Source organism: Carassius carassius, chromosome 2 (genome assembly GCF_963082965.1).
Source record: "Carassius carassius chromosome 2, fCarCar2.1, whole genome shotgun sequence".
Classification (NCBI taxonomy): domain Eukaryota; kingdom Metazoa; phylum Chordata; class Actinopteri; order Cypriniformes; family Cyprinidae; genus Carassius; species Carassius carassius.
Window position 1 is genome coordinate 20,872,649 of NC_081756.1, and position 26,539 is coordinate 20,899,187.

Here is a 26,539-nt window from a genome sequence, read left to right on the forward strand (position 1 = left end):
ATTAATCGTAAAAATAATCGACAGATTAATCGATTATCAAAATAATCGTTAGTTGCAGCCCTAATCTGCTTACCCCCAGGGCATCCAAGATGTAGGTGACTTTGTTTCTTGAGTAGAACACAAACAGAGATTTTTAACTCAAACCGTTGCAGTCTGTAAGTCATATAATGGAAGTGAATGGGAATCATGGTTTTGAGAGTCAAAAAAAACAAAGCCAAATTAAACCCTGCGGCTCGTGATGATACATTGATGTGTAAAGACACAAAACGATCAGTCTGTGCAAGAAACTGAACAGTATTTATATTGTTTAGTTTTTTTACCTCTGATTCATGCTATGTCAGAACTGTCCTGAGCACGTTCGCGTCTTCTTCTTCAGACTGCGCATGATAAGTTCTGTTTGTGTATGTTTTTTTGCTCTCAAACCCCTTATTCCCATTCAATTTCATTATGACTGACAGACTGCAACTTTTTTTGTGTTCAATGGATGAAACAAAGTCACCTTCATCTTGGATGCCCAGGGGGTAAGCAGATAAACATCAAATTTCTTTTTTGGGTGAACTATCCCTTTAACTCTTAAGTTAGTGTAAATAGCTGGTAGACAATTGGACATATGGCAATATATTGGATCCATGCACAAGGTCTTAAAGTGACAGCAACCTAATATACCTGCTTTGGTTTGTGCCCGGTTTTCTAAAAAAAAAAAATAATAGAACATCTCTCACTGCTCTTGACTAAATAACTTACGTAGCTTTAATAAGAATAAATACATGTAATAAATTTGATTTATACAATGAGGACTACAGTGTTGTTGTTTTACATTTGATTACTTTAATTTCTGTAGTAATTATGACTTACCTGAAAACTCAAGCACGTCTTTTATATTTAAATTTATTTGAGCTATTGCAATTTGTTCTTATTTTATTACTGACTGCTTAAAAGTTTTTATTAACATTACTTAGGCTAGTATTATTTCTTGCTGTGAAACTGTACTCTTTCTGTACATCTGCATTAGCATTAACGCTAACGTGTGGTTTTGTTCTTTGTTCTTCAAATTGCAACAGTTACATATAGTTATGTAAATCTAAAAAGAAATACACATTTAATGATAGATCAAAATCAAATCAATGAAAATCTTTCATATTACTTTTTCTTCATTGGACTACAAAGAAAAAAAAGCAGAGTTAATGTTATAATTTACAGGTCTTATCTTTACAAGAGCTAAATGTTCCCAAACATGTGCTTCAAGACAATAAAGCAAATACTATTCCTCCACCTAGAAGACAAATACTTTTCCATTTAAACACACATACACCAGCATAATGAAAGGTATACTGTAACCAAGCATGAAGAGCAAAAGATGTCTCAGGGTGAAGCCGGTTATATGGTTTGTGATCTGAAGATGAACTCTGAAAAGTCTAAATCTAAACATGACATTTTACTTCGATCTTTGATGCTCTTTTCTAAGAAACTTAGGATCAAATGCTTCGATGTTTCCTCAGTCCTCATATGGACTTGCAGGTTATATCACAGGGTTCAGTAGAGTTAACATCCCTCTGAAGCTTTCTGAAATTTTCAAGACTCCTAAGGTTTGCAGTGCACCCCCGGTTTTCACAGCTGGTTTGCAGCAGGCTTTTTACGAAGGGTTTAAGAGTGGTCTCTTGACTTAACTTAATCTCGAAGGGATCTTAAATGTCCAGTAAAGGAGCCACTTCAAACTGATTAGCACTTACAACAAGCTTGATCTGATGGTCAACAATCATCTTACTGACTACAAGGTAACAAAAAGGTACACAACGGCTAACACATTCACAATCGAAACCCATATAAAATAAAAAAAGGGCAAACAATATATAACGGTGGTTTCACACATCAATCTGTGACGCATAAGCAAGCAGCATGCATTTATTTTGGTGCACATATTCACACTACCTGTGTGAGCATCATCAATGAGAGTACAGTTTTAAGACTAGTTTTAGCCCACAAAAAACACACTGAAATTGCACAATAAACCTATTTATTAACACAGAATTTTGCAATATAAGCAAATATGAAGCAATATACCCTAAAAAGAGTGACCCATTTACCCACTGTTAAAAATAAATATGTCTGTCAGGCTTGATTCCATTTACACGTGCTGTGATTGGCATACATATCTGAAAAAAAATAATTTTGTTATATGAAATTAAAAAACAGTATAAATATTAGATAAAAAATTCAAGATAAAACAATTTAAATGAAAATTAAAAATGAACTGAAATAAAATAATAAAACTTATATAACATCAGAAATATATTTTTAAAAAAAATGACAAGAGCCCATCAAAATGACTAAAATATAATAAAAAATTAAAAAAAAAATTAAATATGAATGAACACTATAGAACAAAAATAATACCAAAATACCAAAATGACACTGTAATGGTCAGAATTAGGGATGCACCGGTTGACCGGCCATAAATCGGAACCGGATGGTTTTTAGTCTTTTTTCGGCCGATTTTTCTGGGTGTGCGCCCGCGTGCCCACACTGCATTGTAATCATTCACTATCATGTCATTTGTGTGGAAGTATTTCGAAATCTGTGCGCAGGACACGGGCAGCCGTTCAGCACTGGAAGTGCAGAGCTACATGTCTGAGGCACAGATAACAGGAAGCGAACTGCTGACTGATCAACATAGGAATCCCTTTCCAGTGCTCACTGAAGCTGAGCAAGCTTATCTGTACCTGTTTGCGCCTTGCACACGCGGAGACCGTTATTGAAGGGATGTTCAGCTCAACTTCTCACGTGTTGGATGAGAAATGAAATGGACTAAACTGTGGCAAAACTCATTTTTTTTTTTTTTTTTTGTAAGGTAGAACTTGCATACATGTTTGAAAAGTCAGAAGTAAACGTCAGTTCTGTATAGGATGATTATTTTTATTTTACCTTAAGATTATATCAAATGAATTTGATTTTAAAATCACCTGCTGTAGCACGCTGAAAAAAAAGTGTTTCATTCATCCAATTAAAAAAATTTAGGATAATGATTCACATCTAGATTTTTTAACTTGAGACAATAGTTATTTATTTTTCATTGGCTCAAGTAAAAAAAATATAGATGTGAATCATTATCTTAATTATTTTTTTTTTTTAATTGGATGAATGAAACACTTTGCATCTTTGTTTTATTCGCACCAACATTATTTGGTTTTTAACATTTTGTAATAATATTTATATAGCATACTTTTATTTAGTCTCACTGGTAAAGACCTTGTTTTAAATTAAAACCAAATTTAAAAACTAAAATACTGAATGCTGATGCTGAATGTGTGTTGATTGTGTTGTTTGGATTGTACAACTATGCAGTTATTGCCTTTAATTTCACATTGTTACAGTTAATCTTTTAATTTAAGGCCAGTTCTATGTAGTTTCAACCCAATTCAAAAACAAAAGCTAAATGCTAATGTCTGTACCGTTTGTATTGAATGTAGGCTAATAACTGTGCAGTTACTGCTGTTAATTTCAGATGGTTACGGTTATTGTTTTCAATACCCAAAAGCCAGTTTGGCCTATTAAATACCAAATAAACATCTTGTTTATACACACTTTCCTTCTTTCCTGTTTGTTTTTTAAAGATTTTTAAAAAATCGGAAATCAGTACCGGAATCGGCCAGTTTGCTTGTAAAAGAATCAGTATCGGCCATGAAAAATCGTGATCGTGCAACCCTAGTCAGAATCAACACCATTTTTAAATGTACTGCTGTTACTATATACTGTGGAAATCACTTTCAGTTGTTTGCTTCCACAGACAGTATGTGTGAAAAAGATCTTTGATGAAAAACATCTTTGACTAAAATTACAGAAACCACACTTGTACCATTTTAAAAAGCTTTAATTTGGGGGGGGGGGGGGCAGAGGCCAGTGGTTAAGCCTAAATTAACAGTTTGTACCCCAGATTTTCTCATGTCTTTATTCAGACAAGGAGCACCATTAAACAGAAGCATGGTCATGTCTAGTAATGAGTTTGCATAATTTGCAATGAGATTTCAGGTCCAGTTGTGGTGAAATAGTGTCAACTGTGAAACCAGTGGTAATGCATCACTCAGACGTGTTCATGTGGTAGGAGAGAGAGAGGCTGATTGCCAAAAGCCATCCCACCCATTGGCTGCACACATGCTCACAGCACACCCCTCAAGCTACTGCTGTGCTCGAGATAAAATAAGCCTTTTCTGGCAGTACTATCAGACCAGCCAATCAATAACAGAGAAACAAATTATACAGCAATCTCATTGGTTTTCTCTTAAATCTATAGAGCTTGATTTCTCACAGGCAGCTGCTACTGAATATTTATAGGAAGAGTGAAATCTCACTATAATGTTCAGTCACATTCGAAAACTTGATGATAAAGTTCTCTATCTTATCTGTCCGAGGATCTAAAGCAGAACCACACCCAAGGAGGAGAAAGGGCTGTGCAATTGCATTGTAATCTCTAAAATTAGCTTGACTGCAACTCAAATGTAATGTGCATCATGTACATTTAAACCACACTCTGTCAAACCTAACATAGTGACAGATGAAATGTTTAAGACAAGTCATAAACATCAATCAGGATTAAGTGTGGAGAGGAGAGGCCATTTCAACCCATTCAAGACCCATGCGTTCCCCAGTAGCTAAATTAGATCAACAGACACTTCAGTCTGCCCACTCCACGCTTACGCACGCACAGTCACAGCGCCATTCACACAACACCACATAGTGAGCTGAAGGATGAGCTGGGAGGTTTCATTTAACACTGTCCCAACTAACAAGCTTAAACTATAGCTATACTAGTTAGAACCATTATCCAGTTGCTTCCGGTGCTGCTCTTATCAAACGATGACATCTAAAACTCAGAATACATGCCATCTAAAGAGAGGAACTTACAAAAGGAAGGTTGGTTTACAAAAAGTCAGATGTATTAATATCTCAGTCTTTCAGAAAGGCCAGTGTTTTTTTTTTTTTTTTTTTGCAGTTTCATTCACTGATTGTCCCTCTCAAATTCTCCAGTTTTATAAATTTTGATTTATTTCCTTAAATTCTATTTGAATTATTCTGATTATTCAAATACAGACAATCTTTTTTTTATTGAAATAAAAGGTAACACACAGCTTGTGTAAATAAATAAATACACAAATAAATAAATAAATAAACACCCCCTCAAATGCCCCTGAAATTCAATTCCTGGTGGAATATATTGAGAAAGAAATATTTAATATTAAGTTAATTTCTGACACTTAACCCATCAACCTCATTCATGATGCAGTATGAACTCTCCACTTACAGCAGGAACTGAGAATTACTCGTTCACACAGATTCCATCCGTCATTATCAATACAGTTTTCAAAGCATCACACAGAGCGAGACAAATCCCAGGATTAATTCAACCAGACACTTACACTACTCACCCACATCAGACCCTTTAATATGTGAATATAATTATGCATTTTGTACAGATTTAATCTGAACATATTAATTTACATTTACCAGACATACTAATCAAAAAAATAAACTGCATTATACTTCTACACCCAGATTAGTGCACTGTGATTTTATAAGCTCAACCGATTCTTTCATGAACCACTGAATAAAGAGGATACTTTGAAAACAGTGACAGGAAGCAGGCTGTAATGCCAAAGGCAAGGAGATCTCACATTTCACCCAAGAGAGAAACAACACCACCCAAGTCATCTTACACACAGCCTGATGTCGCAGCTTTTTCAAGAAAAAGGTGTAATGCTCATCCTCAAACTAACTGAGAGGGGTGACACTACATAATACAGCTAAGCTTGTCCTGTGTCACATCATTATCATCATCATCATACATCCAAACCCCCTCTGGAGAGGAAACCTGTGTCCTTATGACCTCTGGGAACAAACAGATGGATGGGCATCTGTAGAGGACTTCACAAGAATCAAATAAAGGGGTGCATCTGTTCATTTCTGGAAACTGGTGTGCTGTTAAACTGCTGTTTATAGCATTCAGCCTCATCAAATGCACGGAGGTTGTGGACATCAATTAATGATGAGAGCTCTGCCTATCGACATCGTTGTTATTAGGCACTCCTGACATTTAAAATCTTTGAGATCCAAGCGTAACACACATTTATACAGTGAAAAATAATGAGAAGCAGTAGCAGCAGCTAACGGGATCAAATAGCAGCCCTGAGCTAGTTGTCAAAGCTGCTTATACAACCAGCTGCGTACATTTCCACACCGTTATAACGTAAACACCTTCATCAATCCGAACACTGTACCGCTGCTTCAGAGCAAACCATCATATATACACCACATATCAGTTATGAGGCATACTGTTAGACGCGAGAACGGGAGAGAAAGAGATACTGACCTCCAGGAGCTAAGTTAACGCCGCTGCTAACGTAACGTTACTCGCTTTAGCCGTGTTTCTGTGGCCCTGCTCCGGCGAAACAGCGTCTCACAACACGTACGTCGTTACAGACGATGACCAACGCATAATGTGACACATCCGTGTTCTGTGGCTGCGGGTCAGTCAGTGATGCAGTGATGATAGTGTCTAGTGTCTGCTCGTCCTCTCCTCTCTCTGCTTGCAAACTGACTGCACGACAGCGACGTCAGATTCGTCATAGAATCGTTTGTTTGATCCGGTTCTTTTCAGTGAATCAGTTGAATCGGTTCTCGTCGATTTTCACACGGATCGGTCTGAATCGGCTCGGGCAGTTCTAGACTCACTGAACAGAGAGCTGCCTCTTTCGGACGTGTGTGATTAGCCTAACAATGAAAAGGGAATCGCTGCTTGAGTTGCTAGCTAGGAAAAGCATTCGGAGCGAACGGACGGTTTGATTGATAGGGCGAAAGATTAATATCTTGAATATCCCTTATAAATAAATACAAATTATCAAATATAAGACTTTACGCTGAAAATGAAAATGAATGTAAATGTATGGCTTTTTAAATCCTGTCTGTTACTCAATACTAAAAAGACAGTTTGTATGATGTTCACTAAACAGTCCCGCGACATTAAACAATCTGGTGTATTTTTAAGAGGAGAAGAATTAGAAATCGTCTCGGAATTCAAATACCTTGGTGTGACCCTTGATTCCACATTAAGTTTTAAAAAACATGTAAAAAGAATATCGAGTACAGTAAAATTAAATCTACGAAATTTTAAACAAATCCGTCAATTTATACCATTTGGGGCTGCTAAGGTGTTTCTATATTCTATGATTTTATCACATATTGAATATTGTTGTACAAGTTGGACATTGACTGGTATGAACACACTCAAATCAATAGAATCACTCTATAAAAATGCCTTAAAAATGCCGTTTGGGGAAGTCGTGGCCTAATGGTTAGAGAGTCGGACTCCCAATCGAAAGGTTGTGAGTTCGAGTCCCGGGCCGGCAGGAATTGTGGGTGGGGGGAGTGCATGTACAGTTCTCTCTCCACCCTCAATACCACAACTTAGGTGCCCTTGAGCAAGGCATCGAACCCCCAACTGCTCCCCGGGCGCCGCAGCATAAATGGCTGCCCACTGCTCCGGGTGTGTGCTCACAGTGTGTGTGTGTGTGTGCATTTCGGATGGGTTAAATGCAGAGCACAAATTCTGAGTATGGGTCACCATACTTGGCTGAATGTCACTTCACTTCACTTAGAAGTCTTTGATAACAAACCAATTTCCTTCCATATTTGTAATATATTACAAACACATAATCTATTAAGTCTAGAGAATTTTAAACATTTTAAATATGCCTGTTTTGTTTACAAAGTGTAAAAATGGATTAGCCCCATCTCCCATGTCGGACTTCTTTAAATTAAAGACTCACAGTGGTGCCAGGACACGGGCTTCCACTAGAGGTGACTGTGAGGTGCCTTTGAGAAGAACAGCCTTTGGACAAAATGCTCTGTCTGTGAAGGCTTGTAAGTTATGGAACAGTATCCCCATCACTGTAAGGGAATGTTCCACATTTCCTATATTTAAAATCAAACTCAAAGTGTGGCTTAAAGCAAACCAGTTTTGTGACCATTAAGTGACTTTTATTTTACTTTGCTTGAACTTATTCATTTTTGTCATTTTGTATGTTATAAGTTCTGTATTTCTGTAATTTGCCAATTAAGGGACTACGGATGTAAATTAGCCCTGTGGCTATAATCTGGCATGTTTACGTCTGTTTTTGTTGTTTCAATGCAGATGTTCATTAATGTGCATTGTCCCTATCAAATAAATAAATTTGTTGTTGTTAAAAACGTCTGCGACAAATTTAACGATTACAATATGCATATTTATTATGCATATGGGTTAATAATAACACACACACACACACACACACACACACACACACAAGTGACAAATTTATTTTGCTATAAAAAATACTGAATAACGAACTAAAAGGGGAAAAAAACGGTTCACTGAAAACGAAGGATTCAAAAGAACCGATTCTGGGAAAAGAATCGAACTTCCCATCACTACTGTACTCGAGCGTGAGTTCCGCATACAGCCGGAGTCTGGACTGTACCATTCAGTCATCTAAAGGGGACACGCCTTCACGTTTAGGCTTACAGTCCGACACGTGAACTGGCGTTTTTCTGGCGTTTATTTAACAATAGCATGTCGGAACGAGTATAGAAGTGAAAACATTGGTTAGGAGCAAGAGTGTGGTTCAAATGGTTAGATTGCACAGGCGCAAACCGAAGTCCAATGATGTAGGAGACTGGTTATTTGCTTATCGCTCAGAGGTTTGACTGAGTAAACAAGCACAGTGTGCCTCTGTCGGAAGTGCTTCCATAAATTAGGATGCTGAGAGATGCTTACATAACACAAATGCTAATAAACAGATCACTGACACCAATGTTGTAAGATCAGATTCAGTATTTATTTACAGGGTCAACCCTGATCTATTTAAAAAAAAAAAAAACTGAATAATAAAAAGACCAACGATACGGAGGTTCCCTGTTTTAGGTAAATGCATTTCTGTATAAAGAATAGGCTTTGAGTCATCTTAAGTTTTTCAGCATTTTATCAGATAAATATATACTCTCACAGAACAATAAATTTAGTCTATTTTTACTTTATACATATAAAGCAGTATACATCCAAGGACTTAAGGCGTTAAAACATAAGGTTGCATTTCTACAATGTAATCCCTCCACGACTCTCTTTTGAACTTTGCATTAAACTCTGCCTCAGGTAATAACATTCTGTTAGAAAATCATTTCATCATTTCAGTTTGTAGAAAACAAAGCTTAGAGCAGCGAGAGAAAACGCTCATTACAGTGATTACTAGAATCTGTCCATGCCCTCATCACACTTCATATGTGCACAAACAGATGATAAGCAATGACAAATCATCAGGAAGACCAGTGAGGTTCAACAATGCATGTTTTTCAGTAAGTGTTATACCAAGATTAAGTTGAACTGTCTGAGTTTGGCTGCTCAGCCAACTTGGGAAATATGAACAGATGAAGGTAAAAGACCTGCATTAACACACTTGTATTTTCAAGCCCCTGTGAAAGATAGGAAATGACTTTGAATAAAATGGACAAATCAAATCAGAAATCAGAAATCAAAAAGAGCTTGAGGAAAAACTCATGAGCATTAGCAACTTCACAAGCTGACAGAAAGATGGTATAAAAACATACACATGGGTATCTGATTCAGAAAACAAAGTCTTAATCATTTGCACAGACAGGGCAAGAACGCCATAGCAAACCAACTGTATTAGTCAATCATGGAAATTATAGTAGTTTTTTGTAATGTTAGTTTCTGTTATTGTTTCCTTACAACCCATGTTTTTCATAAAAGTGGTTTTTAAGATCAGTAAAACCTGAATTGTACATGGTCACACTGGGCATTTGCACTGTTACGGAGCATAATAAGACGTTACAAAAGGGTTCTCATTTGCCTAGTCCCTTTTTTCAGAGCTACTGCTGTGATACGGTTCAGTTTAATACCAAAATAAGGTTGTTTCGCACACATTGCCGATCACTGTTGATGTAGATGGGACAGGTTTAGGTGCTTTCAGACTATCTGAATATATTCACAATGTACAAGTGAGGTACAACAAAACTGAAAAAAACAGCCTGCTAGATCATTTTAAACAATCACACAAACAAGGAATATTAACATTTGAATTCAATTACTTCGTATATGTAAATAAAAGTTGACAAAACTATCCTCACTGAAGAATAGGTGTATATAGAACTAAATATAACAATGATCTTAGAAAGAAGGTTATTTTTCTATGACAATTTCAACCATTGATTTTGTAAGATATATAGCACTATACTTTTCTATTCAGGGACAAAAATGACACATGGATCGAGCATCAAACTGAGAATTAGGTTGTGCATGTATATTAAGTTTTCAGGAATGAACTGCCAAACAACATCAGCCATCCAAGTAAAACAAGAAGAATAAAGAAAAAAAAAGAAAGAAACTACAGCATATTTGATTGGATTTGATTGAAGTAACTATGCATGATAATGTAATGGAAAAGGAATAATCACGGTCTACATTAAGTTTTCAGAAGGTTATCTATCTATGCATCTCAGTAGTCGCTGTGAGTTGAGCAGCACACTGATTCGGTTTAATGGCTCCAGTGAGTCTTACCCGTCCCTGCCAACCATATGCTACACTGATAAGCCCTTTTTAACCACTCCAAAACATTAGGTTGGTGTGCAGAATCCATCTGCAATACGTTCGACCTCATAAGGTCAGGCCATTTGGTTTGTCAGTTCATCTTCTGAATATTCCAACCAGCAGAAATCAGAATTCCTCGTGTCCGTTGTGATATGCTGGATCAGTGTAACACAGGCTCTGAATGGCTTGTTCTAGTAAAGCATTGTCCATAAAAACCTTTGGGTGTTAACAAAAGATTACAGTTTAACGTTAATTAGAGACTAAACGTATGTCATACATCATGTAATAAAATTGAGCGAATGAGTCTGCGGTAACAGAAGACTGTGTTACTCCTTGTTGTGCATGATCTATGTATGTAAAAAACAAAATCAAAAATCTAATGGCCGTCAGCCATTTCCAATCAATCAGTCAGAGTGGACTAACAAAAACACTGTAAATAAACTACATTTCTGTAATGAAGAACCTTCAAGACACCCCCTTCTGTTAATTAGAAAGTAGAAACCACTGCCAAAACCTGCTCAAAGCTTTTGGTACTGGAAACATTAGTTATAAACAAAAACTAACAAAAAATAAAAACCATGACCACTCTGTTTGAGGCTGCTCACTCCAGCGGGTCAGTCTTTGAATCTAAACCCATCCAGATGCATGAGCCCAAATGATCATGGTCAAATAACCATCACCTGTTCTGCACGCTCCCTGAGCTACTTCTGTCCATACAGTCTATCAACAGCACATTCAAAGGAAGCAGCTCACTGACCACTGGGTCCAAAATACAGAAGGAAGAGAATGATAAAAGCAGGCCTCTCGTGACAGTGGGAGACGTTTCAGCCCTTAAAGACATCATGACCCTGTGCTCTGTCTGTAGAGGACCCCTGCCCATCCATGTTTTCCTGACACTGCCTCATTCTGTCTGTCCTGGAGGTGGAGCGCTGGCTCACTCGTGGACATCCCAAATTTCAGAAAGCAGAGGTGGGAGTTTCTTGTCTTGGAGGCGCAGGGCGAACACTTGCTCTGAGTGGACGCTGCTCAGGGTGCGCAGACTGACCAGCTTCATCAGCATCCGGGGAAACATCAGATGATCCTTTGGTAGGGATCAGTGGGCAGTAGATGAGTAGGAATACATAGTAATAGCAAAAGCTCATCAGTTATACAGTGTTTTTATTGTTAATTAAAACTACTAAAATCCTTTTTTTATAAATATAATGAGATCACGAAATAATGAGATGACAAACAAAATCACATGATAAAATCAATAAAACTAAATTGAAAATATAGAAATAAAAGCTAATTTAAAATATTAATACATGTTATAATCGTATATAAATAATACTACAATAAATCTGATTACAGTTAATTGTTATTTGTTATTGGTGCAAAGGTAGAATCATCAGTGCCACCATCTGGATGCAAAAGGACACAACAGGCTGTATATATATATATATATATATATATATATATATATATATATACAGCCTGTTGTGTCCTTTTGCATCCAGATGGTGGCACTGATGATGGTGCTCAAGAAATCATTTACTGTAATCTTACATTGACTACCATTCAAAAATTTGGGGTAAGATTTTATTTTATTTTTTATAACTTTTATTATGTTATATAAACATTTATAAAGTTACAAAATATTTATTTTTTAAATTTAAAATAAATTGTATTTATTAAAAAAATCTTGGAAACAAAACAAAAATATAAGCTGCACATTGGTTTCGCAACATTGTTGATGATGATGATGATGATGATGATTTCTTGAGCACCAAATTAGCTTATTCGAATGATTTTTGAAGGAGTTCACAGGAATAAATAAAAAATGTAAATATATTAAAATAAAATAAAAAACACTTATTGTTTCACTGTATTTTTTATCAAATAAATGTAGTCTTGTCGAGCATAAGAGACACATTTCAAAACATAAAAAAAAATCTTACGGACCACAAACCTTTTGAATGTTTTTGTATGATTTTAAAATTAAGAAACACTATAACAAAACACTAATATTCTTTTAGCACTCATTTTTCTTCTTGAAGTGTTATTTGTTACTCACGTTGGGTCGTTTTATTCTGATGTAAGAGTGGAGAGCGTCCACATATGGCTGCTGCAGTCTTTCCACCAACTCGTGATCCTGCACGTTCGGTCGGTCTGACCCCCACACACAAACACACACGAGACAAGAATAGCAAGATTGATTGACACAAGTGAATAAGAATGATGCTGCATTTCATAATTTTGTGAGAAAGTGCCTTGGGAATTACTAAAGGATGGATTATTAAAAATCTCTCAAAATAAACCAGCAGCACACCAGATGCCAATCTCAGATTAGAGATTTTAAATCACTTCTAAATCTAACGGGACATTAAAAATGGCTTCCCCTTTTAAAACATAACATTTTACTAAACCCTTTATGACACTCAAGGCTTAGTTATTAGAAATCCATAACAGCAAGCTGAATACAAATACAGCATATAGCAGCAGGTTTTGTGCCGTTAAAAATCATTGTACTCATAATTATTTTGCTGCTTTATTTTATTTCTTCACCCCTGAAAATGGGACATACTGATATTTCTTAACAGGAATAGGGCCAAATAAATGCCTGATAAGACCCACCAGAAGCCAAACAATATAATATTGGTGCTTGTGTCAAACTGACCTGCAGAGAAAATGTTGATAGCGATGAGCAAAGCGTACTCGGCCTCATCCAGGTGCAGGTCATTCATGCCTTTTGAAAACTCAAAGATGGGGTTGATGAACTCAAACTGCAGCCCTGCGGACGAGCCAGAGAGGACAGAGATCATTTTAGGACATGAACAGCAAAAACAGGTCGCAAATAAAACCACGCGAAACATTCATAAGGCTTAGGGGTAGACTATATTGTAAAAATAAAAGTATTTCCTTTTTTCATATAAATGATAAGAATAAAATAATACAGTATAGTTATTTTCTGGATTTTATCCTCGTTATTAAAAATAAGAATAATGATGCAAATTAGACATACCTGTAAGCCCTAGCTGTAACAAATAATATTCTTCATTATTGTAAACATTAGGCAAGTTTAAAACAAGCACCCATTTAAGAATTTCATGCAGTACCTGCTTTGGCAAAATCTTCCTTATTATAACTGAAGTCTTTGAGGAAGGTGATGCTATCTATCGCTGGGTTATAACGTCTGGAAGTCTCTAGCAGCATGATCTACAGGAGAAAAGAAAGTTGAGCAGGTCCTGTATGTTAGACAAGCAGTACAGGCTGTGCTTGGTTTTTCATGGAAAAAAAACATCGGTCACCAGGTGGCATTTTTTCTGAAGTACTCCATGTTACAAAATAACAGCAGAAACAAGTCTGCCAAAGAACAGTGCTCCATCCGCCCATTCAAAAACAATGTGTGTTAAAGGTCCCTCAAGTCGAACCTCTATAGTGGAGGTCTTCAGCAGGGCGATCTGGTCCTCTCGGGTGAGCTCCAGGAAGCCAGGCAGCTGCTTAGCAAAGTCTACAATCTCCTGCACAGACATGATGGCCAGCTCAGTGAAATGAGCAAACCGCTGCTGTCGAACCTCTCGGTTAAGTGGGTCCTGACTCTGTGGCCATGGCTGAAAAACAACAGATCTCGATGTAAACTTTTAGGATCAATGCATCACAGTTTCAGAAAGATTCAATCTACATGGCACAATGCATAGTTGGATATTTGAAGGATTAAATACACAACGCAGAGGGCAATTGTAATTGAATAAACATGTATTAAAATGCTTTGCAAAGCGGAGCTACAATCATTAAATGGCCTGTTAGTCCACCTTAAAAAAAAACAGACTAGTATGATTTCAGTCAAGACTATTGAGTTTTAAACAACAAATTACTGTTTTTAAGTCTGGTTGAAATGAAACTTTTAAAGCTCACTTAATGCACTTACAGTGACTTTGGGCCGGTCAAGAAAAGAGCGTTTGTTGCACTGTTTCTGCAAGGCCACCAGTTTTTCGATCATCTCCTGCTGTTCAGGAGCCAGAGGGGGAATCTCAGGGGCAGGGCCGGGTGTTGCCACTGCAGAGGTACGTGCCGTCTCCTCTTCCTGTTTTTTTATCTTTTTCAGTCGGATCTGTTCTTCTGACAGCACACCTATAAGAACAGAGAGATAAAGCTGCTAATAGTATGATAAGGCACAACAAGCAATATACACAATCACAATGTCATATGAACATATCATAACAGATAAGATAAAAAGATTCGACGGCATCTGTATGGACTGCTTGTGACGTTCATGTTTAATGAAAAAAGTCACACATAGATGAAAAAGAAACTATATTAACTTTTAAATATAATTCATATTTAAATACAGCAAGGACACAATAAAGCAAAAAAAATTTCTCCATTCATGAAAGAATCCTGAAAAAAAAAAACTATAATAGTTTCTACAAAAATATTAAGCAACCTAACTGTTTTCAACTTTGACAATAATTCGATTTTTTCTGAGCACCAAATTAGCATATTATAATGATTTCTGAGAGATCATGTGACACTGAAGACTGGAGTAAAAGCTGCTGGAAATCAGCAGGAATGAACTACATTTTAAAATGTATTAAATAGAAAAGAGTTGTTTAAATTTGTAAGATTTTACAATATTAGTGTTCATTGTATTTCTGATCAAATAAAAGCAGCCTTGGTGAGCATAAGAAACGTCTTTCAAAAGCAGCCTAGTGCTGATGTTCAGAGTGTGACTCACATTGCTCCAGCATTCCTGCCTCCCTGCACTTGCGCAGACGGCACTGCTGACACTTGCGGCGCATGTACATGTCCATCTCACAGCGGCCCGAATTCTTACAGGTGTATCGAGCTCCTTTGATGACGCTGCGCCTGAAGAAACCTTTACAGCCCTCACAGCTGAGCACGTTGTAATGAAAGCCAGATGCTTTGTCTCCACATACACTACACACTTCATTCCCCAACATCTTGGGAGCAGGGCCTTTCTTTCTCTTGACTGGCTGACCCTCTGCACAAACACGAAGGACAGAAACACTCATGCAAATCCAAAACCTCGTTTACAAATAAATCATAGCACACAACTCATGAATGAGTGCATTTGTGTTTACTTAACCAGTTAAGCCAGTTCATCCACACATATTCACATACTCAAACTGACACGCATGCCCATGCATGAGTAAAAGTCATGGGGCACACCTTATGTAATAGGCAAAGTTCAACACACTTTTACACTTTAAGCAATGTGAAGTGTATTATCTATGAAAAGAGTCCAGAAGTATCCCGCACTTGTTCAGTCTCACCTGGTACAGGTGTGTCCTCTGTGGGGTACATCTTGATGTCGCCGGGCTCCATGAGCAGCGTGTTGCTCAGGTCATTGTGTGGGGTGCCGTATGACTCCGTCTGACTGAGAGTCTCTTGTTTCACTTTTGCTGTCACTGCTGAAGGGCTCTCTTCACTGGCACAGCACAGAGAGTCCCCTGTACACACATACACACATATGAACAACACACAGTTCTATTAAGACTGAGGATAAAACAGGCATTCAAAACAACCGACTAGTCAATTAATAAAAACAACTACTGTAGATGTTTTTTATTATTTACACATCCAGACACATGAATTTTGGTCACGTCACATGCGGTGTTTTGCATGTTTATATTATTATACAGGGAACCCTTTGGATTAGTCGTTGGAACTAGGAACCAAAAATATGCTGAAAACCTTGAACCCCAGACTTCATTTTGCTACATCTCTGGTCCTACTGGATGATTATTACATATCACACAACCAACAACAAAACGCATAAACGTAACACATGACCAATATTTTTATGTGTCAATTGGTTAATTTGTTATTTAGAAACATCATAAAAATGAATTTTTATCCACACCTCTATCTAGCAACATACCTTTACACAAATGATAGCTATGTTAATCAGGCAAAAAAAAAACACACTTGGAAATTTCTCAAAATATTTTATTTTAGTTTCCAGTGAATTAAAAAGTCATTCAGGTTTAGAACAACATAAGGGTGAGAAAATGACGACAGAACTGCCCCTTTAAGCAACACTAACTTAAAGTCTAGCAGGTTTGATATTTTGTTAAATTCATACATTAGCGCACAATAACACTTTTCTGACTAAATATTGCAATTACTTTTAAGAATCAAGGTGATTCTAGTGGATATATGGAGTCAGTTCCTCAAGTTCACAAAACCTTTCATGAAGTATGTTGTAAAGGAAAGCTTGTGTTGTTTTTCTTAGAAACAAAAGCCACTTGGTTTGATATTTCCTTATCAAATGCAATGACATTCAAAAATGTATAGGTGTGATTAAAGTGGTCAAATATGTTCTGGCAACTTCAGATTTAATTTTTATTTTCATCCACCCTCTGTATGTGAAAGTTTTTACATTCTAGTAAAAGAAAAAGGAGTCTTACCATGACCAACATCAGTGATATCAGTCGTAGAAAGGGTGGACATCTTCCACACAGCCACTTGTCATAACGAACCAAGACTGCACCTGCAGAGCAGGATAAAATCAAAAGCTGAAGCCTTCAAAGACTGCCTGGTTCGGTTTATAATGTTAAGTCACTATGACACTATCTTTGAATATAAAATATAATATTGAATCAAAACCACCTACAAAATTGAACGGCAAGCAGCAAAGCGTGTTCAAAAAGCAATGACACACCTGGCATTTACAGAGTCAGCACACGTAATATGGACAGCAGTGGTTTGCCACGCTCACTATCTGAATGCACGCAATGCTGATCTTCACTGATGACTGCCAGTACAGTTCCTTAAGTAGTCACACTTCTGTATGGAAAGCTCACAAAAACTACACAGTCACCCTTTCACATCATGGGATTTTTTCTTAAGCTAAACTGTGCACAGCAAAAAATCCAAATACAATTGAGAAATATTCATCAAAGTTAATGTAAGTTTCTGTCAACTAAGCATGCTGTATGAACTACCTACTTCAGAATAGGAATTGAAAGTGCAAAAAAAATTAAAATTGGTCAACACTGGTCACTCATGGATGTTTATTTCTGTTCTAACAGGGAGGGACATCTGATTTGGGAAATAATATTTTGGATAAAGGTTCAATCACGTTAACCCTGGCATGACAAAAGTCAATTTTTTTTTCATGTAATATAATTTTCCTGATGGACCTCCAATGGTGGACAAATTTCAGGTCAAAGTTTTTTTGACCATGACATATAAAGTCAAAGCTCTGGCCAAACAGGAAGTTACTTGGTCTGTCAGTGACCTCTGTGTGGGCAGTCCACAACCACAGATCCTGCCTACTTTGATCTATGAAACTGCCACGCAAGTGTAAATGCGACCATGCCTTACAAATGCAGAATAATATGCTGATTCAATTCTACAATATGAACTTATCAGCTATATGCAAAAGAACCATGACTCACAAAAATAAAATGCTACTTAGAAAAAAGACTTCTAAGGGGAACTTCTTTTAATAACAATGCCTTTAACTGACCAGCAAAATGCACTCCAACTCCAACTCCTCCTAAAATAAATAATACTGTTGAAGATGCAAAGAAATTCACTACTTACTTAATTTTTTCCATTATTAGGAGCACTTATTTCTAATTCAAACAGAATACCTACCTTCAGTTGGAGCATGCTAACTATTTGGTTTCGTTTTTAGATTGTTTCATTTTATCTTCCTTTTCTTTCTTTAAACAGTAGTAAAAGTAATATAGATTTATATTATTGGCCAATTTCAATATCTGGACATCTTTATTCTGATATATCAATACGATCAGTTAAAAAACACAGCAATAGCATCTATGAACATAGAACTTGGATTTGACTATTAAGGTAAACTGCATACAATAAAAACAGCTCAAATGTATAGACAATGGGGGGGGGTCAGGGGTGTCCAAATCTTTACCTGTAGGGCCACTGACCTGCAAAGTTTAGCTTCAAGCTTAATTAAAATCACCTGAACAAGCTTACCAAGGTCTTTAGACTTACTAGAAACTTCCAGGCAAGTGTGCTGAAGCTGGCTGGAGCTGAACTCTGCAGGATTTTGGCCCTCTAGGAGCAGGATTGGACACCTCTGTTATAGTGTGTGCATATGGAGCTGAAGCAGCAGAACACGTTATTGCGAGTGAGAGCTCCACTTACCCCTAGCGTGACGATTTGTTATTGTCTCTCCATGTTGTTGTCTGCTTCACTACCAGCACATCATTTTTATCCTGTCCAACAGTCTGGATGCCATCAAAGGGAAACTTCTCTCCTATGACAGACTCCTCTGTGTTGCAGCTTTCTGATTGACAGCAAAACAAAGAGAGGAAAAACAAGAGTCAGACTTCTGTCTGAAGGTTGCACAGCTCCAATGCCAAAGTGTTCTGAAGGATTTTATAAAAACAAGCCAGCAAGTGAGAAACAAGCAACTGGAAAGAATGACAGAAGAGAAGGTAAGTGAGTAAGAAAGAGAGGGAGGGAGAAAAAAAGAGAGAGCAAGAGGGCACATGAGAGGTTACTAGCGTTCTTTCACATGGCTGTGAAATCACTACAGAGGCCTGAACTCAAGCCTTTCTCTCTTGTAAGACGGTCTCCCAAAGCACATCTTTCACACATCTTGGATTTTAGAAAGATATGGAGTCACTGAACAGATGTACAAAAACCATCTCAGTGGAAGAGATTTGTACAATAAATAGAAGAAGGCACTTATACTATTCACCACTTAAATTATTACATTCTACAAACCCTGGATAGAATTTATGCATTTACTGAATTAAAAATCAGCATTAATGGGAGTCCTGCCACTAGACATCATAAAACGTTTGTGCTTTAACAATCAGAACAATGTCGACCAGGAGACAACCTTGACATGCCTCATCCAACTGTTACAGCTTTGCCAGAAACAGACCAAAGTCCAGGTTATGTCACAAACTGCAAAACTTTATTTGAAATAAAACAAATTAAATTGAAACTGCAACCCTAAATTCATAAAAAGTCAGAAACTCTTAGCAGCCCTGGATAATAAACAACAACAAGAACCATTTCTAATATACAAATTGAAATACACTTTGCAAGATTCTAAAGAAACCGATTTTGTTCATAAATTGCATGATAATCAGCCGACATTATAGCAGCTGTAAGAAACGACAATGGTTCAGTTGTGTCTCAATTCCCCTTTGTTAAAAGGTTCAATGAATGAAATAAATTTATTAAAATCACACTGAACATGACTCGAAGTAAACCAATGGAAGGGTTCTTTCAGTGTCCAATGTTCTACACTTATCAGTGGGCTGTAACCTTTGTCCTATAAACCAGTGTTCTCTACATCTGCCAGATCAAGAGTCAGCTCATCTGCTGGCAGATATGATAGCTGGATACTGACAATGAACAACTGAAACATGAATAATAGGCCATCATTCAGACTACTTAATTTTAGAAGAAATATTTAATTTGCTTTTATGTTAATTTGCAATGCATTTACCAAAAAGTGCCGCCTGAAAGTTTCAAGCCCAGAAACGGGTTAAAGTTAAGATTCAGCTTGTTTTTAGGAAGTGGTGTTTTCCAATTTTGTACAAGCTTCCTCTAAATTTGTCATGAGAATTAAGAGGAAGAAATCCTTACTATACATAGGATGCAGATTCATAATGCAAGGCGGCAACATCCAATTTAGTCTAAAAGTACTGTTGGCTTAAACCCTTTACATGGATCTACTGTACTTTTGCTGTTGATAGATTAAAAAAAAAAAGCAAAGCAACATATAGGGATGATGCGTGGACTGGTTTCCACATTGAAAAAGACTATGTCTACCACCAAATTAAAAAAAAGAGGTCTTTTATAAAAACTTTTTTTTTTTTTTTAAATGGCTACAAAACTCACCATGCACGGTATAAAATGGTAGGTGAGAGCTAAATTATGCATGAACTATGCATACACTTGTGGTATTTTGTTGAAGACATATCTTTCTCCACGACTGTAAACTAACAACTTGCCATACACAAATAACAGAGCTAAAAACTGCTCTTTCATAAACATATATGGTAATGGTAGATGGTAATGACTGTGCATAAACTCCTATATTCAAATAATTTTATTCAACACAAAACAGATCTCAAATAAATAATAAGTCAACATAGTTGATAAAGTTGCTAAAATTTTAGCACTCATTGCTTCTAAATGTGCTTTATACAGTGTGATATGTATAAAGAAGGGTACAGTACATTAGGTTGTATGTAATCATAGATGTGTGGATATTAAAGTTGTGATGAAATGGAAGTAGCAGCAGATTATTTTCTTCTGTATTGTGATGTATGTCAGAGTGTAACCCCTTCCCTAAACACAACTGCCACTGAGACGTGAGCAAAACAAAAGGCTGCTTACTGCAGAGCCAGTGTCATTGAATGTAATACCACACCCCATACCAATCTCTAAACATAACTCATCTCATCCCAGTCATTCAGCTCTGTAGTAAGTACTACTTGAGAAAATCAGGTAACAAGGTCGAAAACGCCTATCTGTTACAGCCTCGCCCACTGGTCTAGAAACTCCCATTACTGTCCTACAGAGACCTATACCTGAAAAAAGGCCTGCAAGCCTGCAGGGGTGGATTCAAGCGAACTAGATGATTGGAGAAGTCTGGCATATGTCATAGTTCTGGCAAATTTCATACTCCATTTTTATTTTTGTACAACAATGAATAATCAAGCATCAAGTTGAATTGTTTTTACCAACCAATGTACAGGCTGAAACCCAGCCTAGAATAGCATATGTAGCAAAGCGACTGAAATTCCCCCCATTCTGCAATCCTTCTCCACAGTGCCACTCCGTGTTTTCCGTTTCCCACTCCCTGCTCAGATAGAGAGAAACCCTCTCAGATATGGAAAGCCAAACCTGACAAAATTATAAATAAATAAATACATAAACAAATATACATACAAATGTAAAAAAGGCAAAATAAACTAAACAACATTTAAATAAAAACACAAAGAAAGGTACAAAAACACCAAAAAAAAAATTAATACTTTTATTTTCTTATTTTTTATACATTTATTTTTTATTTTATTTATTTCTACATTAATATATTTCCACCTTTATGTTTTATTTACAGATTTCTTTCTATATTTCCATATTTATTTATTTCTAAATATCTTTATCTGCAGGGTAATGGGGGGGGCTTTTTTTTACCTCAGGAATAGTAATCGAGACAGAGTAGGCAAGTTGTAAGCTTTGAGGCCACAGTAACACCTTGTGGTGCCCAAATGAAATACAGTATAGCCTACATGATGTGCCTGTTGATAGTTGGATGAATGACTAAGATTGGCAATTAGGGGTGAGCGATATGACCAAAATCTTATATCACGATATATATATAACGGTATATCTATTTTTTTATGTTTTTATGATATCAAAATCTTTGATACCACAGAATTTTCATAATCCTTATCAGCCATGTCAATATCAAACTAGTACAAGCCTAAAAAGAGACTCAAGCTCACAGAAGATAAATAAGCAGTCATTAAAGAGTAACTAAACCCTAAACCAACTTTTTTTAGTTAATGATCTATAAGAATGGGGTTTTTTTAGTGCTGTTCATTGATTCGAGTAACTTTTTTGACATTTGAGTATAAAGTGTTTTAATTCTACAATATATGGTGTAAAAACGTGTGAGTGCTGCCCTCTTCAGGTTGAACGGTGGCTACTGCAGTTGATTTTTCCTATTGGATGTTGCGGTGGCAAGTGACGTAAGCGGTGGCAGGTGACGTAGGCAGTTTCCAGCTCACCACGCCCCTTGGTACGAGCTACCACGCCCTTGGCAGTATAAAACCATCAAAATCACTGTAGTGAGTCAGGAGCTGGAATTGCGAGTATTGATAATGACCAGGATAGACTATTATAGCATCTATTTAGCATAGCAATTATATAGTTATTTAGATCTTCAAGTTATCATAGATTTATCTGTATTTAGTACAGTGGTCAGGATGGTACGGAGGTGTGTTGCTAGTTGCGACAGCACTGCTGGACTGCATAGTTTACCAGCAGACTTTAAAATTAAGCGCCAGTGGTTGCATGCACTTGGCCTGGAAGACCGCAATTTCCCGCCTAGAGCTCAAGTGTGCAAACTGCATTTTACACGGGATTGCTTCTTCAACGCAATGGAGGTGGAAATAGGCTTCTCCATACAGCTCGCGCTGAAAAGCGACGCGGTGCGGGAGTTAAGACCGCAGTTTGAGCCAGCGGCTGGAATTAATATGAACAAACACCTCGACACCCTCCACTTCAGGTGAAAGTGGGGGAGAAAAGTCCTCTACTTCAAATGATCGCTCTGTTGCAAAGCTACTTGCGTCACTACAGTCACTCTCCATTTTAGCGTCTCTGACAGCAGCTGTCAATCAATCCGTCACTGCGCGTCTCAGGTTCACGCCGCACTAGCTCAGCCCCACCCTAGGTTCATCCCCTCTATCTCCGCTGTGATCTGCCCACTTTTCAGCATTTTTCAAATATTGTCAGTGGGTGGAGTCAGGCTCTGAGCAGGGGTTTAGTTACACTTTAATGAAATACGGATAAGAAAGTAATTGCAAAGCAATAGAACAGCAAAAAAAAAAAGGAACCAAGAAACGCTACATACATTGTAGGTCTGTCACGATTATTAAATAACTGTCTAATCGCAATTATTTGATCTAATCATGGTTGTTTCAGACAACCGCGATTATTGTGCTTTATGACACAAGGGGGAGTCATACACCAAAAGAAACAGAAGAGCACAAGTTTGCTTTTCATACACTGTATAGCCTATATCATCTGAAGCCATTCCATATCTAAATGTGAGGGACAGAATTGCATTTACATTGTTAAATTGAAGTTTACAGAAACACATCTTCCTTCGGCTGCAGCTGTCAGTTATTCTTCACTCAGCATTCAAACAGCACTAACCTTCAGTAATGACAGTCAGCACAGTAAAACGCTCTCTCCAAGATGATATATTCCCATTTAATACTTTGACGTGTAGAACTAAAAAGATTGGAAATATATTTTTTCCTCCCACTCTGTATTTTTCCCGCCTACATGGAAATAAAAGCATAAATAATTAAGAGGAAAAAATAAATGTGGAAAAAATAAAAATAAGGAAAAAAAAATATATATATATAAAGTTTAGTTTATTACGTTTATTTGTATATTCATTTGTTTAATATTTTGACAGGTTTTGCGCTCCATACTCCGAGCGCTGCTGGAAACACGGACGCTCTTCTGCTCGTCGCTGGAGGCAGGAGCCACGCAACTACGTTTCAATTCTCGAGTAAAAACGGATCTATTAAGAACAGTGACACTGCTGCCATCCTAATAACTACAAACAGATTTGATAGGTCACTCGATCTAGGACCAGAACAGCTGTATAAACAGCTCACTATAACTGTAACAATTCTATCACGCGCATTTCTGTGAAGGATTCGGAGTTAAATTAGCCGGCTTTAGTCTCCACCTCACCCCAAATACTGAAACTCTAGGATTAGCCTCTAAGAAACTCACGACATGATCAACAAGGCAGATCACAGCTCATAAAACTGTACTGAAGAGCAGTGTTGGTGGTGAGCAATTAGCCAAAAACATCCTGTTAGCCTGTGCTCCTTAAAACAACGCTGGTGTGACAAAATAAACAAAAACAACCCTTGCAAATACCATCTAAACACTGAGAGAATAAATCGGACAGCTTTACGTTAAGAGAGTTAGACAACGTCCGTTTGATCCGGGTTGTTTACAAGCGTTGTATTGTATTGTAATAAGCATCTAGCACTGACAGACATGTCTCCCATCATGACAGGGAAACGAGCTAACATTTGTACATCTCATTAAACTGACCCCGACACTGTAAACACTCCCGAAACACTCTCGTTAGATGACACGATCAAACGAGGGTCACGTGAAAATAACGCTCAGGTTCTAGTGATACCTCGCTTTGCTGAAGATGACAAGATCTTTAATCCAGCACGGTGAACTTTACACTGGCGATGTGAAGACAGAAACGCCTACGCCTAGGTAGGCCGGAGAGAGAGAGAGAGAGAGAGAGAGAGAGAGAGAGAGCTTTAAGATGGCTACATACAGTCACAGGACTGTTATTGTCTTCTGCCTTCAAAATAAAAGCGTCTTAGTGACAATTGCACACCTTTGGCTGATATTTGACGCAATAACCGCTATAAATGTATTTAATAACTAATTTTCTATAAATAATGGTGGTTAAATAAACATTATTTTAAATATTCAGTCAAAAAATTACACTGTAAACAAGATGTATCTGACATGTCTAAACCGATAGATGGCGATATTTACTCGTTTGATTGTATAGGAATGTAAGGGAAATTATATATTTTTATTAGATGGTGTAACTTGCCAATCTATTACATCACATATTCATATCGTTTTAGCTAATGCTGTTAATTGAACATATGGATAGTTTGCAAACAGACAGTCTTGTGTCATATTAAAGGCATGTCCATATATACAGTATGAATATAAATGCCCATTGCCCACACATACTTGGGAAAGATGCTAATAAAGATGAGTGAAATGTGTACTGTCATTGTCGAGGGCTACTTTCGGAACAGCATTACTTCTGTCATATAAAGATTAAAAAATTATTACAGAAATAGTAAAATAGCACGCTTTTCCGATTTTATACAAAGAGTATTCTACAGACTGGATGGACAGTAGTATTGAAGTCCGGCAGATGGCAGTCAGAGTCCTATATATTGTGCTGCAGCCATAACTGAAGAAAAAAAATTACATCTAGAGAAACTGTTTGGCTCCGTGTATGCAGTGAACTGAAGTAGATGTAAATCTTCTTATATTAAAGATATATACAAAACGCATGATGAATTTACACTTTTTCAGCTTCGGTGTAGGATCTGGCATGTAAATGACTGACTGACTGACTGACTGACTGACTGGCTGGCTGACTGACTGACTGAATGACTGACTGACTGACTGACTGAATGACTGACTGACTGACTGACTGAACGAACGAACGAACGAACGAATGAATGAATGAATGACTGGCTGAATGGATGAATGAATGAATGACCGACTGACTGAACGAATGACTGACTGACTGAACGAATGAATGAATGAATGACTGACTGACTGACTGAATGACTGACTGACTGACTGACTGAATGACTGACTGACTGAACGAACGAATGAATGAATGAATGAATGAATGAATGAATGAATGAATGACTGGCTGAATGGATGAATGAATGAATGACCGACTGACTGAACGAATGACTGACTGACTGAACGAATGAATGAATGAATGAATGAATGAATGACTGACTGACTGACTGACTGACTGACTGAATGAATGACTGACTGACTGAATGAATGAATGAATGAATGAATGACTGGCTGACTGAATGAATGACCGACTGACTGAACGAATGACTGACTGACTGACTGACTGACTGACTGACTGACTGACTGACTGACTGACTGAATGAATGAATGACTGAATGAATGACTGACTGAATGAATGAATGACTGACTGACTGACTGACTGACTGAATGACTGACTGAATAACTGAACAAACGAACGAACGAACGAACGAACGAACGAACGACTGACTGACTGAATGAATGAATGACTGGCTGACTGACTGAATGAATGAATGACCGACTGAATGAATGACTGACTGACTGACTGAATGAATGACTGACTGACTGAATGAATGAATGACTGAATGACTGGCTGAATGAATGAATGACTGACTGACTGAATGAATGAATGACTGAATAAATGACTGACTGAACGAATGAATGAATGACTGACTGACTGACTGACTGAATGAATGAATGAGTGGCTGACTGAATGAATGACCGACCGAATGAATGACTGACTGAATGAATGAATGACTGAATGAATGACTGGCTGAATGAATGAATGAATGACTGACCGAC

General features: G+C 37.3%; 2 protein-coding genes across 45 annotated transcripts in view; both read right to left on the reverse strand.

The window, feature by feature from the left end:
• LOC132106109 (MAP kinase-activating death domain protein-like) overlaps positions 1-6,602 on the reverse strand; it is a 73,390-nt gene extending 66,788 nt beyond the window's left edge. For 42 of the 44 annotated variants that reach the window (XM_059511956.1, XM_059511923.1, XM_059511992.1 and 39 more), the window contains exon 1: positions 6,362-6,601. The gene's annotated coding sequence lies outside the window, so the exon portion shown is untranslated. Of the gene's footprint in view, positions 1-6,361 lie in introns of all 44 variants that reach the window. The other 2 variants (XM_059511914.1, XM_059511854.1) reach the window with 1 other exon arrangement.
• A 2,557-nt stretch (positions 6,603-9,159) lies between these two features.
• On the reverse strand, positions 9,160-19,146 carry LOC132106378 (oxysterols receptor LXR-alpha-like). The gene is made up of 10 exons (XM_059512004.1): positions 18,758-19,146; positions 17,041-17,123; positions 15,904-16,080; positions 15,345-15,611; positions 14,538-14,740; positions 14,041-14,220; positions 13,726-13,825; positions 13,287-13,400; positions 12,684-12,778; positions 9,160-11,711 (listed from the first exon to the last, which is right to left on the reverse strand). Exons 2-10 carry the CDS (start codon positions 17,081-17,083, stop codon positions 11,565-11,567), a joined length of 1,326 nt encoding a protein of 441 aa, XP_059367987.1. The 5' UTR covers positions 17,084-17,123; positions 18,758-19,146; the 3' UTR covers positions 9,160-11,564.
• Positions 19,147-26,539: the final 7,393 nt, after the last annotated feature.

Excerpts from the sequence above, each read along its gene's own strand:
- LOC132106378 (XM_059512004.1), bottom strand. The coding sequence starts at position 17,083 with ATGTCCACCCTTTCTACGACTGATATCACTGATGTTGGTCATG. Across the intron at positions 14,221-14,537 it reads TTGACCGGCCCAAAGTCACT|CCATGGCCACAGAGTCAGGA; the intron begins GTAAGTGCATTA and ends GTTGTTTTTCAG. Across the intron at positions 13,826-14,040 it reads TGAAGACCTCCACTATAGAG|ATCATGCTGCTAGAGACTTC; the intron begins GTTCGACTTGAG and ends TTTCTCCTGTAG.